General features: G+C 40.5%; 1 protein-coding gene and 1 long non-coding RNA gene across 2 annotated transcripts in view; one reads left to right on the top strand and one right to left on the bottom strand.

Moving 5' to 3' along the window:
• Positions 1-973: 973 nt before the first annotated feature.
• fat4 (FAT atypical cadherin 4) overlaps positions 974-17,280 on the bottom strand; it is a 112,398-nt gene continuing 96,091 nt past the window's right edge. The window contains exons 12-17 of the mRNA XM_065275209.2: positions 14,289-14,374; positions 12,745-12,924; positions 12,361-12,485; positions 8,182-8,399; positions 7,253-7,514; positions 974-4,043 (exon numbers count right to left, since the gene is read on the bottom strand). Of these exons, the coding sequence (XP_065131281.1) occupies positions 2,155-4,043; positions 7,253-7,514; positions 8,182-8,399; positions 12,361-12,485; positions 12,745-12,924; positions 14,289-14,374 (2,760 nt within the window). The 3' untranslated portion in view covers positions 974-2,154. The remainder of the gene's footprint in view (positions 4,044-7,252; positions 7,515-8,181; positions 8,400-12,360; positions 12,486-12,744; positions 12,925-14,288; positions 14,375-17,280) is intronic.
• On the top strand, positions 14,414-15,977 carry LOC135752488 (uncharacterized). Its single transcript, XR_010533176.2, has 3 exons — positions 14,414-14,644; positions 15,353-15,459; positions 15,537-15,977. It is a non-coding gene; the product is annotated as an uncharacterized lncRNA (long non-coding RNA).

The raw sequence follows: 17,280 nt of genomic DNA, 5'->3' as shown, positions 1-17,280 counted from the left end.
AATCTCAAAACTTATTTTATAGTCTTGCTTTTAACTCATTTTGAGAGCGGCCCACTATGCTAATACTGTAGGATTTTATTTCTCTTTCCCGGTCTCGTCCTCGGACCCCAGGACACTGAGACTAACAGACCCTCATCACCCCACTGATCTACTGGTATTCCTTCATCGTGATGCCCAGCGATGTGTGACCACTGACCGCTTCTCTTTAATATCTATTCTTTTAATTCTTATTCAATTTTATAGTATAGATTTTAATATATATGTTTTTAATATATAATATTTAATATAGTATTTTTTCTACCAGATCGCCTAGTATGCCCAGCGACAATCAGCCGCTTCCTTTAACTTTTAATTTAAATTTTTAATTCCCATAAAATGTTTATAATATATTATCTAATATAAACTATATGTTCTATAGAATCAGCTAAGTCTGGCTTTCTCTCAAGTTTTTTTCTCCCAAGACTTTTCCTCACAGGGTTTTTCTCCTAGGAGTTTTTTATCCCCTTGGGAGTCAGCTGACATTAACTTAACTTGGATTTACGTTACATATGTAACATTTATGACTCCGCTCACTAATTTAATTTTAGCTGCTGTACTTTGCTTCTTTGTTGTCCTATGATTTTTTTATTTTCTCTTGTTGTTATTAATGTAAAGCTGCTTTGAAACAATTGTGAAAAGCACTGTATAAATAAAATTGAATTTGTTTGACACGTCAAACCGTTGGCCAGCTTGGGACAAGTTTAAATATTAGCTCTGTAGCACTGAAATGGGGGTTTATTTACAATAAGTTTCGGTACATTTGTGCAAAATCAGACGTTACACCTGAGGCTTATTTGAAGAACAGAGACCAATTCTACGAGAAAGTCTAGGAGATGTCCTCACTTCTATAATGAATCAAACATTAGCGTGGGTGTGTGTGTGTGATGGCGGTGTTGTGTTTGGCTGAATCAGGGCTCATTCTCATCCAAAACCTCAGAGCTCTTATTCAATTCATTCCAAACTTTATTTAAACTTTGCTTGGATTCCTCACAGATCTGTTTACAGTTTAGCAAACACCAACTTAAAATCCTTCCCCAACCTGATTTTAATAAGTTCACGTCAATATTGCATTGAAACAGAGTTTAACATTTTTTTTTAAATAAATATTTTATTTTCTGTTATTGGCTTTTACATGTATAAATCAGACATTGTTATAGTTTTATCAAAATAGTGGAAAATACTGTCGACATCATAAGTAACAAATGTAAAAAAAAAAAAACGAGAAGTTTCATCTTACTCCAGCTGAAAGTAAGAATTTCCAGCATTTGAAAAATATTCATAAAAACGCTGCTGAACCTTTAAGTTAATAAACAGTAAAAAAGTAGAAACGGACATTTATAAACACTGATCACATTAAAAAAAAACAACAAGAAAGAGAACACTGACTTCCAATGAGCTTCATTAATACAAAATGTTCATAGTCTTATAGCAGTTGGGCATCTGACAGGTCAAACATTTTCATATAAAACCTGCAATACACCGAGTCCACAGATAGTGTCCGCAGTCAATAATCCTCAAATATCCAGAAGACAGATGCCTGATTTCTCTCATATCTCAAGGTTTTGTTACTATTTATTCAGGAAGGGAAACACCCGTTCTTGGCTGAAGCATGAAGCACTAGAGCCAAATTCAGCCTTGATCTTCGCACCAAGCTCATGGTCCTGTTTTCCTAAAGGCATTAACACAAAAACATGAGCCAAATGGACCGAGCTCAGAGCTTCAGTGCAGTAGGGTCACGCTGACCTCTCATCATGAACCAGCTGGTTTCAGCTCTATGATCTCAGTCAGACTGGACAGATTCTGATTCACTTCATGTGTGTTTCTAGCAGAGATACAGCACTCTAAACTTCGGTAGACTTGAATAAGTAAGATCAATTGGTCATAAAGCACAGTATCAATGCCAAACCTTAATGTAAATAACGTGCCATACATCATGCAGCACCAGTGGTCTTTGCTGTTTCTATCAAGTCCAATGCTCAGACAAGTTTGTAGTTGTAAACTGGTTAACAGAGAGTCTCTTTCAATTCAGTGCTCTGCCTTACTGCATTTAAGTTCGTCTTAATCTTATATTGAAAAGAATCAGTATTTTGTACGAGTATGGTGAGTCTGTGCTCCTCATACGTACTGTTCAGCCTCGCCCTCGTTGAGAATCGTAACAGATCCATCACCGCTCTTCATTTCGACATCGTTTGCAGCTGCGCCCTCAGGAAGCAGTGCTAAGTCTTTAAAAACATCCACGTAGTGAGTGAACCCAGGACCCCAGTTCAGTAGATTGTCCCAATTGAAGTTGTTAGACCCATGGCCCAGTTTGTGGGGTAAAGTGTGATGCTGATGCTCAGACAGAGTGTTGTGGTGACTGCCGGGCCCACCCTCTGCACGTCGGCTGGAGTACCGGCGCTGTCGCAGCCTTCCGCCGTGGTCCTCGTCATCTGCATCTGATTCGTTGACCTGGGAGAGCTTGGGCACGCGAGAACCGTAAGAGACGGGTTTTTCTCTGTCGTACTCCATCTCCGAGCAGGTGAAGGAGTCATGGGAGTCACTCTCGGAAGAAGATTCCGGAGCTGGGATGCCATCCGCAGGGTTCCGGACACGAGAGAGGGGTCGGCGGCAGTCCTCTTCGGACGAGGAGCGCCCGTGGTCGGCACTGCAAATGCTGGGATTTCTGGGTCGAGGAGTGTTGAGCCGCTCCACCTCCTCTATTGAGAGACCCACTGGTGGCCCACTTTCCAGTGGAATTTGCTCGATGGGCTGCTTAAGGCGACTCCCGGGGCGAGAACCGTGTCCCGCCATCGTCTGGGGGCTCTTACTGCGGCGCCCCAACCTTGTGGCATAATTGAACATGGCAGGTTGGCACACATCGCCGTGGAAATCGAGAGGACTGCCCTCACGTCGTGCCAGGTTGAGTTCACGGGTAGGAGTGTTTCGATAGAAGGAAGATGGCTTGTTAAAGGGGGCGGGACTGTGGCGTGATAAAGGATTAGGCGTGGGGCAGGCGGAATGGCTGAGGGGCGTGGAACGAAGCCCTTGGGTGTAGGCGGGCTGGTAGCTGTAGCTGGCGGCCCCAAGCGGAAGAGGGGACTGGCGGGCGAAGCCTAGTGGGCTGTGGCGCTGAATGGAAAACTTGGGTGTGTGGCTCCTGAAGTGTTTGTAATGCTGAATGATGTCTGCATCTGAGGGAGCGATGCTGCTTGCGTTGTCAATATCGTAGTGTTCCATGTCAGCCTCCGGCCCTGGGCACGGAGCACAGGGGGCGCTGGGAATGGTTTCGTTGTTGTGTGGAATGTCAGTTTCATCATAAATCAAGTAAGGATTTTCCCTTTCTATGATGTCAGGTTTGGGGTTTCCCTCTGGCTGTTTACGGACCGTCATGTCGTCGCCATACGGTGGAATGTTGTCTGGATCATCGAATGCCACATTTTCACTACCCTTCTTCTTCTTTTTCTTCTTCTCTTTTGTTTTCTTCTCTTCTTTTGGCACTTTTGTTTTCTTGCGGCCCTTACAATGGTTGCACAGTATGAGACTCAAAACCACCAAAGCAAGGACTGTCGCACAACTGCCCACAATTGCAGGCACGGCCCAGATAGGCAGAACCATCTCTTCTGCATTGGCGCTCGGACTGCAGGTAAACTCTCTGTTGGTTCCCAGCTTGCACTCTGTACCCTGTGGACACTGGACACCCAGACAGGCCACAAGACTCTCGCACACTCTGCCGGTGTAGAGCTCATCGCAAGCGCAGGTGAATCCTCTTCCACGGCCGGGCACGCAACTGCCACCGTGCTGGCAAGGGTTTGAGGCGCAGTCACCCGGTGAGACGCACTGATAGGTGTACCACTGATTAACACACATTAGCCCGTCCCAGCATGGACTGCTTTCACAAAGATTTGGGCCACGACAGCCAATCTTCACCGAGGGGTTCGTTTTCGAGATGGAGACGGTCCTGTGGTCACCACTAAATGGGAGCATCTCTCCATTATATTTCACATAGGCATAACACCCATCAAAACCTAGCAAGGGAGAAACAGAGAAAAAACATTAATGTTAGTTTTTATTCGTGATGGACCTATTCCTGTTGAAGTGTGTGGTTTTGGCCTGAAGAAGCTGCAAACTTAACCGGATTTTACGCTGCTAATCGAAAGTTTGGCTACAAGAAACTAGAGATTGATTTGAGTAAATGGACATTGCTTAGTTTAACGCTACACAGGGAGACGTTTTGTTTGGGTTTCTGATTGTTGTAGCATCAGCCAACATAGAACCAAATTTTTCCCCTGGGAAACATGTCAACAAATGGTCGTTTTTACATTGCTAAGAAGAGAAACAGACTCTTCTCTTCAACACAAGACCCTGCAAGCCAAAAAAAAAAAATCCAACCTTTCAGCAATGCTCCATCTGGGAAAAATCTTGATGTCACTAATTCAGACCTGCACTATCATGTTGCTTAACGACGAACCTTCAACAACGTAAATAGATGTTTATTGAATTTGTGCCCCATTCAAACCGAGAACATTTGGTTCTATTTATTAAAAAGGAAAAAGTTGATTGGCCCAATTCTACCGCACTCGCTCTCTCTTTCAGCCCAAGACTGATTTTAAATATGGCATGACCTTGCGTGCATAAAACATGTTTACCTTAAGATAGTTTTGGATAATTTTATTTGATATTTTGATTTACACTGTAAGTTAAAAAGCAGCTGCTCAGTTTGACCATATAAGAGCATGTGCGGGTGATTTTCTTTATAACCTGTCCGAACAAATCTTACTTGGGTCGTCTGCTGTCCTCATAAGCACATATAAAGATTTCACGGTCTTATCACCAGCTGAGGTTTAACAGGGATCGCTTGCGCACTTTCGCTCTCTCTCTCTTTCTCTTTCTCGCTCTCCCTTACTCTCCCTCACTCTCTCTCTCTCGCTCTCCCTCTCTCTCCTAAAAGCATTTTAAATGGATTATAGTTTTGCTTGCTAAATTGCTTATTGGTCCTGAGGAGGAAAGTTCAGACATTCTTTCCTGTTGGCAGCCCTCAACCTAACCTACTTAACACACACACACACACACACACACACACACACACACACACACACACACACACACACACACGTGCACACACAACCTTCTGCTGTCACATTTACTTGTAGAGAAAAACATTTCTGAGTTTTGTTTCAGGAAGAAAATGTAAACGAAGCTACAATGCATCAAGGGCCTGCGAGGAGAAATTTCTCTGTGCTAAAGTCTACTTCATAATTTATACTGTGTTTTTTTTCTCTGTTTCTGAACCAGGAAATATCAGATTTTATTAAATAAAACTGTACACTTATCACACAGACTATTTCTTTGGCGTTAAACGTGCTGCTCTATAATGCATCTCTATAATGCTTCTCTATACAGCTATCAATAAGTAAAATGTTTGCTGTTTTCTGCATGCCCATACAAAACTGCATGGCCAATCAAAAGAAAGCATTATAATATTCTGGTATTCATATATGGCAAAGGTCCCTTCAAAGAAAGTTTGAGCATTTTTGGATGCTTTAACAGAAAAGCAACAGTGCACGCTATTTAACTCTTTCCACGCCATTGAAGAGTTATCTCGTCAATTGAGAGAAACATTTGCGCGTTCCTGATAAATTTTAATGTTAATCTGCAATACCGCAATTATCCACGCACTTACCCAATTTATGAAAAAACTGAAGCCATCTCTGACTAAATTCCTTTACAAAAATGCAACTATTACAACTTTTTGTTAAAAAAGTGTTTTTAAAGAAAAATATCCATATTTAAGAGTTTATAAGTACGTAGCCCCTAAGGGGACATGGAGCAAAAATTAAATAAAGTTTAGTTTCATGTGCTCACGTGAAACTTTCATGTGCTCACGCGAAACCCTTAATGTGCAGTAAAGTTTAGTTTTGCGTGCTTGCCTGCGAAACTATCGCGTGCTCGCCCTGCGAAACTATCGCGTGCTCGCCCTGCGAAACTATCGCGTGCTCGCCCTGCGAAACTATCGCGTGCTCGCCCTGCGAAACTATCGCGTGCTCGCCCTGCGAAACTATCGCGTGCTCGCCCTGCGAAACTATCGCGTGCTCGCCCTGCGAAACTATCGCGTGCTCGCCCTGCGAAACTATCGCGTGCTCGCCCTGCGAAACTATCGCGTGCTCGCCCTGCGAAACTATCGCGTGCTCGCCCTGCGAAACTATCGCGTGCTCGCCCTGCGAAACTATCGCGTGCTCGCCCTGCGAAACTATCGCGTGCTCGCCCTGCGAAACTATCGCGTGCTCGCCCTGCGAAACTATCGCGTGCTCGCCCTGCGAAACTATCGCGTGCTCGCCCTGCGAAACTATCGCGTGCTCGCCCTGCGAAACTATCGCGTGCTCGCCCTGCGAAACTATCGCGTGCTCGCCCTGCGAAACTATCGCGTGCTCGCCCTGCGAAACTATCGCGTGCTCGCCCTGCGAAACTATCGCGTGCTCGCCTGCGAAACTATCGCGTGCTCGCCCTGCGAAACTATCGCGTGCTCGCCTGCGAAACTATCGCGTGCTCGCCTGCGAAACTATCGCGTGCTCGCCTGCGAAACTATCGCGTGCTCGCCTGAAAGCGAAAGTTTTTGCATGAGCACATGACAGTTTCGCGTGAGCACATGACAGTTTCGCGTGAGCACATGACAGTTTCGCGTGAGCACATGACAGTTTCGCGTGAGCACATGACAGTTTCGCGTGAGCACATGACAGTTTCGCGTGAGCACATGACAGTTTCGCGTGAGCACATGACAGTTTCGCGTGAGCACATGACAGTTTCGCGTGAGCACATGACAGTTTCGCGTGAGCACATGACAGTTTCGCGTGAGCACATGACAGTTTCGCGTGAGCACATGACAGTTTCGCGTGAGCACATGACAGTTTCGCGTGAGCACATGAAACTAAACTTTAGATTTTTTTTACTCCAATGTCACCTTAGGGGCTCGGTATATAAGATAGGATGGGATGAATGTTTTTTTCCCGTTTTGTTTGTTTATTGTTTGTTTGAAGGCAGAGGGTCTGTTCTTTCATTTGATATATTTGTATGTCTATATATTTTCCTGGAAGGCATTTTGTGAAACTTTAGTGAAAATCACAAAAAATGCTGGCGGGGAATGAGTTAAGTTTGCACACACTTTGTAGTACTGAACGTCAGTAGTGATGCTAAAAACACCATGAATACCACTTAGGATGAATCTGTTTGTTAAACTGACCTGGTGCGGCCTTCGGCTGAGAGACTCGTCCCGGGACTCCTCCCAGAGAGAGCGTATGAACTTCAATCCCTCCGAAGTCCTGCGTATTGTGCAGAATGACTCTAGAGCTGGAGTCATCGATGCGCAGGACGGTGGACGATCCGTTTCTCTGAAGCTTCAGCGTATGCCACTGTGCATCGGACAAAACTACATCTCCTACAATCCTCTCCACTTTACCGGCCACACCAGCATCAGACACGTACTGCAGAAGACCGTTCTTCAGCTAAGAAACAGATAGTGAAAACAAGACAGAAAGAAAATGATAAATAATCTAAAATGTGCTTTTTTTCTTTCAGAAGAAGATAAAAACATTTCTCTCAGCCGTGTTTCCAAACCCTACTGCACTGCGGTCTACATTGGCAGCTGCCTTCAAATCAGTCTTTACATTTGATCTTCAGTGTAAATGTATAGATTTAAAAGACAGCTTTTGCTGTGAAAACTTCGTCTTTGATTCCTGTGCTGTTTAGGTAGTCTGCTCGCTGTGTGTTTTTCATGATCAAAAACACATCTGCATGCAAAAATCTGACGGATTCATTACTGAATGGAAAAGCAATCTAAAAGGATCTCCCGTAACATGCAGTTGAGAGGAAACTGATTTAAAGTCCTACAAAATCTGGACATGGAAAATCTGTTTTGCCAAGATGAACCAAATAAAGATCAGCAGCAATTTCTGGAGAACAAATCGGAGATGTCCGACATTTTACAGTGAAATACGGTCCATGTGTGTTGTTGTGTTTGTGTGTGTGTTGAGTAGTAGCTCTCTGTGGCCTCAGTAGTCGTACAGAACGCCACAGCAGACGACTGGACGGAGAGGCGGGGGAGAGAGTTTAGCCAGCTGGCCATCAGCCCAGAATCACACAAACACACACACACACAACTGTGTGTCGTACCCTTATGGTTGTGTAGTTTGAGTTCTCCTGTGCGTGCAGCAGTGTTCCAGAAGCGCTGCGCGTGCGGAACTTCAGCTCCAGGCTGCTGTATTCTGAGTCGGGTCGGTTGGAGTCCTGCAGGGCTCTCCACAGCAATATGTCTCTCTTTCGGCTCTGACTTAAACTGTAGTCCAGACGGCCAGAACCATCCAGAGAGAGAGCCGTGTCTGCTGTGATATCTGAAAGATGGAGAGAAAGAGAGAGATGTAAAAAGAGGCGATGAAGGTGATTCTGATTCTAAAGATGATGTTGTCGCTCTGGGTGAAATCTCATTGATCCAAATCCACATAGCTATACGTTAAACCTTACATGTGACCAGTGACGGCAAACTTGAGTCAAGTTTTTAAAATGAGTTTTTATATTTTGACTTTCTCTATTATATATAAAAAAATAAGAGAGCTACACCTGTTTAAAGTTTAAAAAACTTTTTTTCTTTCTTTTATTGTTTGAATGACATTGAGACAGACAGCTGTAAGATCTACTGTAATGCAAGGATGTAATATAATGTTACACATCAGATATTTTTCCCCAACCGTTAATCAAACATTCACTTAAGACATAACAGATTATATCTGTGTTAATTTTTGCCAAAATAGATAAGTTTAAAACTGTATTTATGTGTAGATGTCTATATATCATGCGTCTGTTCATGCTTCGGATCTGTCAGTCAGCGCAAGAAAGGTCGTTTTCATGTCTAGTTGCTCTCGATAACTCTTAACATAAATCAGGTCCTGAACTGTATCTATCTCGTAACTATTTTAACTCTTTCCCTGCCATTGACGAGTTATCTTATCAATTAAGAGAAAACATTTGCATGAAAAAAGTGTTCCTAATGAGTTTTTATGTTAATCTGTAATACCGTATTTACCAATTTTAAACTCTGTGTATGTTTTGATAATCATTCTGAATCTGACCTCTAACAAAACTCCTTCACAAAAATGCACTTATTTCAGCTTTTTGCAAAAAAAATTGTATCTTAAGAAAAACACTAGGGCTGCAACAACGAATCGATTAAATCGATAAAAATCGATTACTAAAAGTGTTGGCAACGAATTTCATAATGGATTCGTTGTGTCGCGTGACGCAGAGACGTTTAATAAAAAAAAAGGAAAAACTTCAGTTTAGCGCGAAGCGGAGTGAACACACTTGCACTGCGTCCCAAACCGCCTAATTCCATACTATATAGTAGGCAAAGAGTACGAGAAGTAGTGCTTTTTGCCTACTATATAGTATGGAAGTATGCGGTTTGGGGCGGAGCGTCGGTCTCTCTCCCGCACTGTTGCTTGCAGAGTTCGGCGCCTCATAGACAGGACGGAGAAAAGATAAAAAAACAGCAAAGGTAGAGGAAAACCACATGTCAGTGTTTTACTCCTCCCAAACGTAAGTGCGTCACCTGGAAGTTATAGCCGACAAAGAGGTAAACAAACAAAGACGACACGCTTATGCTTTATGGAGCGACGACAGCGAGTAAAAAAAGTTTCTAGAACGAATAAAAAACTCCAATGATATTAAACAAAGAAATAAAACTGAGAGAGAGCGTTGTATGAACGCTTTTCCCCGTCATGGACCTGTATGTTAAATCATCGCGCCGTCACTCTCCTGCTGTTCTTTACTGCGCGCTCCAGCCGAGCAAGGAGACGCGCGTGCCCGGCCCAATATACAGTACAACATACAGTAAGTGCCGCCCGTTGTTGCATAAACATCTTAAATACATTTTTTAAGGCGAATTATACCATGGTCTGTTTAAATACTCGATTCTGATTGGCTGGAAGGTGTGCATTAAAACCGTTTAACGCACAGGTAGTTCCAGTCAGTTTGATTAAAGTTAGAAATTAATCCACTACTATAAACATTGGTAACCATAGTAACACAGTTACACTTGCAGAGAGAGCGAGAGAGAGATTTCCAACTGTTTGATTTTTGTTTTCATTTAATTTAATCCATTTCAATAAATGTAATGTGTCCTTATATAGTAATCGTGGTTAGAGACGTCGGTTTTATTTCACACTTTACATAATTCATTTAAATAAATGATTAGTTCAAATAAAGATTGCCTTGTCATTGTCAGTGTTGGCTGTCATTCATAAATTATTTAATGAGTTTAAATAAATATGATAATTCATTTAAATAAATGCAATACAATGGCACTACTTTATTTAAAGCGGATGGAGTGCGAGCCTTAACTTAAGAAGATGACCGTCATTTTTTACCTGTCGGTTAAAATTACACTGTAAACATTAATTACAGCTTTAACTTGGCAAATAACCAAGGTATAAGCGGGATAATCCACGGCTAGCCATGCATTAAAGGGTTTTAATGCACTTCGCAGAGGCAACCACCCTCCGCTACGCGTCGGGTGGTTCTTCGCCTCTACGTCGTGCATTAAAACCCTTTAATGCATGGCTGGCCGTGGATTATCCCTTACGTAATGAAGTGTATTTGAATTTTGCGCGGGAGTAGAAGACGCATTTTCCGTTTTCACAAGACGCATTTATGTGCCCAAATGTAAATGGTTTTAACAAAGACATCCGATCAGAGAAAACACATAAAGTCAAATATCAGGTACAAAGCTGTCACTGGGGCAGTACCCTTTATAAAAGGTCCTAATATGTGCCATTTAGGTACAAATATGTATCTTTGAACTGCCAATATGTACTTTTAAAGTAATATGCACTTTTTGGTAAAGGTGTACCTTTTTTAAAAGGGTACTGTCCAGTGACAACTTTTGTACTTTTATTTCTGAGAGTGTACTCATATACTATCTTTTTGATCCTTCTTTTGATGAAGCCTCCCTTGATGGGAAATGCATCATTAAAAAGTCTATATATTTGGCAAATGTAAAGCATACATGTGTATTTTTTTGTGTTAGTCCATTTTTATTTTATTATTATTGTAACAGCTCAGGTGTGTTCAAGGAGCAACATGTTTGTGCAATTTCTAAAGATTTTAGGTCTGTTTTGAATAAGGGGTTGGAAATGAATGCTTTTCTTGTTTTTTGTTTTTTATCCGATTCATCGATTAATCGAACAAATAATCGGCTTTATATTCGAACTTTATCTCTCTATTTTAACATTAAGCAAGTCCTGCACTATATTTTCTAATTCCTGCATGTTTTAAAACCCGAAACAAAAATGTCTTCATCATGAATAAATAAACTTTAGGACAATATTTGGCCAAGATGCAACTATTTGAAAATCTGGAATCTGAGACTGCAAAAACAAAATATTGAGAAAATCACAGTCCAATGAAGTCCTTAGCATCACATTTTACTAATGATAAATACATTTTTTATATATTTTTACGGTAGGAAATTTACAAAATATCTTCATGGATCATGATCTTTACTTAATATCCTAATGATTTTTGGCTTTAAAAAAAGAAATAATTTTGACCCATACAATGTATTGTTGGCTATTGCTGCTACAATATACCTGTGCTACTTATAACTTTGTGGTCCAGGGGCACGTGTGTGTGTGTGTGTGTGTATGTATATGTGTATGTTTTTAGGCCAGGGGTTTTTAAACTGGGGTCCTGGGACCCCTGTAGGTTCTAAGGGGTCCCCAAAAATTTTAGAATAAAAAGACAAAGCAAAAATAGTTTAAGTCTACTGTGTCGCCAATTATTTAAATACAGAAACAATGAGCTTTAGTCTTTATAATTATTGTTTATCTAACATAGTTTTATTGTTTCTTTATACAAACTAAAATATAAATGGATATATATAATAACAAAGGGGGCCCACGGAAACAGTTCATTATAATTGGGGGATCCTGCTATCATTAATAAAAACAGTTTCAAGGCATTAAGTTACTATGAAATATTTTATATAAATGCGGGGTGTTTGATCTCTGAAAGCCAATGTTGACATTTAAAATAACCTAAACAAACACACCCCTAACCCAATAGAATCTGGACCTTCTTTTGATAGACCCGCCCCTCACATAAGCTACCCAGGCAATGATGTGGGTTGGTAGACACCCCCCTTACTGCTGATTGGCTACAAGTGTGTTTTGGTACTTGGCCTGACTCCCTTTTCCAAAGTGTTTTTTTTTTGTTGTAAATCATGCACCCCGCCTTTAATTATTTTTACCCAATATCATACCAAGCTTTTGCCTCATGTTTGACACCTGAAATACTCACATTTGTCACAGGAGGGTCCAGTGAATCCCTCGGCACACTGACACTGTCTCCATGACCACATGTCCAGACAGGTACCGCCGTGTCTACAGGGATCAGAAGCACAAGCACCCTCTAACCTGGGACATCTGTGGACAGAAAGAAATCCATGAACTGTAAAAACAGCTGAAAGAATCTGAACAAAGTCCAAGGGCCAAGCGGTCAAGACTGCAGACGCCAACATGAATGTTTACATTCCGGTAAAGCAGCAGCCATCTGAGGTCAAATAAAAACCTGCTTCACAACTGTGAAATGCCATGATAATAAGGCCTGAGGCCACGGGACTGACAAGACTGAATTACTGTGACTCAGGGATTTAAAGTGTGGTGTGTATTCTCGGTAACAGACCTATCGAGGACGCCGTGTGAAGCTAAAGCCTGAGATGGCTCCAGAGGTCGCCCGTTCACCGCAAACTCCATGATGCAACCAACGAAGTCATGCGTGGCCACCTGACCTTTACGATGCAAGAGAGCTTCGATTGAACGAACGCCTCCGACAGACAGACGGTTCGGCTGAACGTCCAGAATCCTGATAGACACACATTGTAAACAACATTATAATAAGACAGATAATTATTCAAGACTATTCTGTAGTATCAAATGTTTACATAATCTAATGTGAATTGGACTGAAACAACATATGTAAAACATATGACATAAAATTGTGCCACACTAGATTGTAAATCTGTTTCAGAGGTCGTAAGTTAAGACTACTGATAAAACTTAAGATGCATGCTAGGGATGTTAACAATTAATCGATCTTCGATTAATTGCCGATAAGAATTTACTCGATAAAACTTAACGATTGTTGAAAAACAAGATCATGCACGTGTGTGCGGCGCCTGCGCAAAACACATACAGTCGGAGAAAAAAAAATTAAGCGAGCGCGCAAAAGTTAAACTACTAGCTATGATCACAACGATGCTCGATGCCAAGAACACGCATGTGCTTTTTAACGTCATGCGAGACGAGGCTGGCTGGCTGCCAACGCAACGAAATGACATCCGCAGTGGATCTGAGAGGGTCCGATGGAGAAAATGCAAATACGTTTAGGATACCGAAAGCAAAGACCCTCTTTCAGGGAAGCCTGCAAGATTAGCATAGCAACGCTGCTATATACAGAGAAGGAGACCAGAAGCCGTTTTTAATGAACAGATTAAAATGTAATCTTAAATTATGGCAAGAAACTGTCAAATGTAAACTGACTGTCGTTACACCCTGAATGCCCGCAACATATATCACTGATCATCATTATTGACTGGCTGAGGCGCTGCGTGTTTTCTAATGGAAGGTTGACATCTCCGTAATATAAGCATCTTTGCTGAAAGTACGTCTAAGCTGAGGTGACGACGAGAAAAGTGCACTTCGTGTGCTTCTTGGATATAATTACAAACAGTGTATCAACGACTCGGAAAGCGAGGTAAACAACTTGATAAATAACACTTGATGATAATAAAACTGTTATTTTGACATGGACTTTCATGCGTCTGTTGCAGAGTGCCCATGTGAGGCGGAGTTATACACTGTGTCTATTAGTCATTATATTTCATTACGAGATAATGATGATTTTATCAAAACAACAACTACATTGACTCATTTTACAATCCCACTAGCATGTTATTTAGACAAAATAAAAAATTTTAATTCGCGTGAGGAAGTTGTCGTTTTTATGCACACTTTTATGTCATTGGCTATATGCCACTGCAGTGAAGGCTTATTGCACTATTACTGTTAACGATTATTCGATTGATTGATCGTTAATTTAAATGATCATCGAATATGGGAAATTGCATAAATTGACATCCCTAATGCATGCATTCATTTGACCAGAAATCTGTTTGATGTCATGTTGAATATCATTGGGCAGTCTACAGCAATTTGTGTATTTCTTACCAGTCTGTATTAACGGCCACATTGCTCACGGCACAGTATCCTGGTTCCTGTTCCTCTCCACAAAGGTCAACAGTCAGAGACGCCGCCTTCAAAACAACAGACAGACAGGTGAACAGACAGATACAACAATGCAGAGGATACTGCAGTCCACCTCTACACTCTAAAAACCGTTGGGTTATTTGTTTTACCCAATAGGTGGGTTAAACGTATTGGGTTGTTCTGTTGGGTTATTCCTAGCTTGTATTGGGTTATTTCCATAACAACCCAGAGAGTTGGGTTAAAATCGGGCTCACGTCACGCATTTTGAATTTCAACGGTTGACCGGTGCCACTGCTGAGTGCGGACAGACACGAGAGGTACGTTTTAAAATATATATCTCTGTGTAATGTTTTATTTTGCTACAAAGTGTCTTTAAGCTCTAAAACACAGTAAACTATCAGTCACGTTTAAATAAGTGTACAAAAACGCTGCTGTCTAGTTTTTGTCCGTTACACCTGTTCCATTCATTAACTGTTACCGATGCCAAACGCATTTTTAAGCCATCATAAACGTAGAGAGACATCGCAATTTATTTTAATACTAAACAGCACCAACAGCATGGCCCCTTACAAAAATGAATCATTTCTTCTTTTAGTAGTATAACGTTAGTTTCATGGCGTATTGATTGCCATATTGCTTTAACCATGCTTTCTGTAACAGACAATGTTTTTTGGTTTAAAGTGTAGTAAAAAACGTTTTTTAACTTTTGTAAGGGATGCAACCGGCTGCTTTTTACTCCAAATATTTTATTTTGGCGGTCTGTGTTATAGACACAGAGCTGTAATATAAATGTGATTCTGAATGTAAATGTCTTAAGAAATGACTCGATGGCATTTTATTGTCGTCTTACTTCAGTATAATCCCTGATAAAGCGCTGTTTAATCCTGCACGTACTGTTTACTGTAACCCCGGTAACGGTTGAATTTGCAATTCAGCGCCATCTACTGTCAAAGTAGAGTATTTATTCAGCGTGCCAGATGTGTTTGCTTTGAGATTTAATTAATTATTATTTTCTTTAAATGTAGACATTCTTGGAGATGTTGCATTAAAAACCTTACAAAATGGCCAGCAAGATTATTCAGCCTTCCTACAGTACCAAGAGGCAAAGCAAACATTTATTAATTTGCAACCTGTAAGTATCATTTATGACACTTAGTTTTTTATCCTGTTTATGTGTGCATATTTACATTGTGAAAATTCTGTCTTCAGGCCAGAAAACAAACATAATTCAGTATTTGGAGGAGGAAGTGTGACGAAGACCCCATGTCCTCCTATGGGATGAATTCGACTAATCACAAGCCTTTGTTATCGTGGGGAGGCATGCATGGCCCAGGAGCAAGACCAGCAGTTGACACATGCTTTAATTTTTTTTTTTTACATTTTATACAGAGTATCCCAAGCCTTTCACTACTGTTAAGTAGTTTCTGTAACACACAATACATTTTGTACCATGTGATGTTTCCTGAACACACTGTCACCTGCTTAAAGGGACAGTTCCCCCAAAAATGAAAATTGTCATAATTTTCTTCCTCTCCTGTCGTTACAAACCTGTACACATTTTTTTGTTCTGATGACCACAAAGGAAGATATTTTGAGTAATGTTTAAACCAAACAGATCATGAGCCCCATTGACTGTCATAGTAGGAAAAAAGAATACTATGAAAACGAATGGGGCTCATAATTCTTTGAAATATGTGGTTATCAAAGTAAAGACTTATATACAGGTTTATAACAACATGAGAGGGAGAAAATGATGACAAAATGTGTGAACTATGCTTTTAAGCAGTTTGTAGTTGGATAAGATTGAGTAGATTTGTTTTGTTCTTATGTTTTTGTTTATTTATGTATGTATATATTTATGTATGTGTGTATGTATTTATGCTTCTATACATGTATGTATTTATACATTTAAATGCAGGTGCAAATGACTAAATGAAAATAAAGCATTATAAATGTATTTGTAAGTTTTGTATTATTTATTTATAAAGCAAATAATAGTAATAAATAATAATAATAATAATAATAATAATAATGGGGTTAAAACAGCATTGCAAAAATAACCCAACAAATTGGTTATTTCCTAACCCAACTAATTGGGTAAAACTTTCTACCCAATGCATTGGGTTAAAATAACCCAACAATGGGTTGGTGCTATAGTAACCCACCATTGGGTTATTTATTGGGTTATTTTTAACCCAACTGTTTTTAGTGAGTAATGTAGTCTCACCTTCAATATTTAAATTATTATTTAATCTGAATTCAAAAAGAAACAAATCATAAGGTGTGATTGTTTAGCAGTACCTCACACTTTTCATGATGAACACAGCACAAAATCCACATTTCTGGCTTTATTTTACTAATATACACATCTCTCTTTCCAGCACGCTGCACCCCACTACCAGCAACCACACAATTAACAGTCAATCACAATCTCCTGGGCCCGGTTTTTCAATCACGTAATCCAATCTTGGTTTTGATCCGGATCAATCCTTTAGTTTGGGTTTTTCCACAACTTTTTTGTAGGATTTGGATCAAAAAATCTGAAGGGTGGATTCAGCGTGGATTTCATGGCCAAAATTTTATGAAAACTTTAAAAATGTATCAAATAATACTATATTTGGATCAGGCAGTATCTTACAACAGTGGTTCTCAAATTGGGGGGCCGTGAGATGGTCTCAGGGGGGCCCCAGTTTTATGACATTTTATAAAATAAATTAAGTTATCATGAATTCTGTGCAATTAAACCTAAAAAATAAGACTACTAACCAACAGCACTACTTCGTATCATGTTTTGTTGAATCAAAAGTTGAGTTTTAAAACAGTTTCTTTTCATAAATTTTCTTTGGGAGGGCCGTGAAGGAATGCGCCATACACAAGGGGGACCGCATGCTAGAAAAGTTTGAGAACCACTGTCTTACAAGATATCCTATCTTATTTATAAGGTTTTAATTTT

This window comes from Paramisgurnus dabryanus, chromosome 16 (genome assembly GCF_030506205.2).
Source record: "Paramisgurnus dabryanus chromosome 16, PD_genome_1.1, whole genome shotgun sequence".
In the NCBI taxonomy this organism is placed as follows: domain Eukaryota; kingdom Metazoa; phylum Chordata; class Actinopteri; order Cypriniformes; family Cobitidae; genus Paramisgurnus; species Paramisgurnus dabryanus.
The sequence above is the reverse complement of the archived record's forward strand: the minus strand, read 5'-3'. Positions and strand labels throughout refer to the sequence as shown.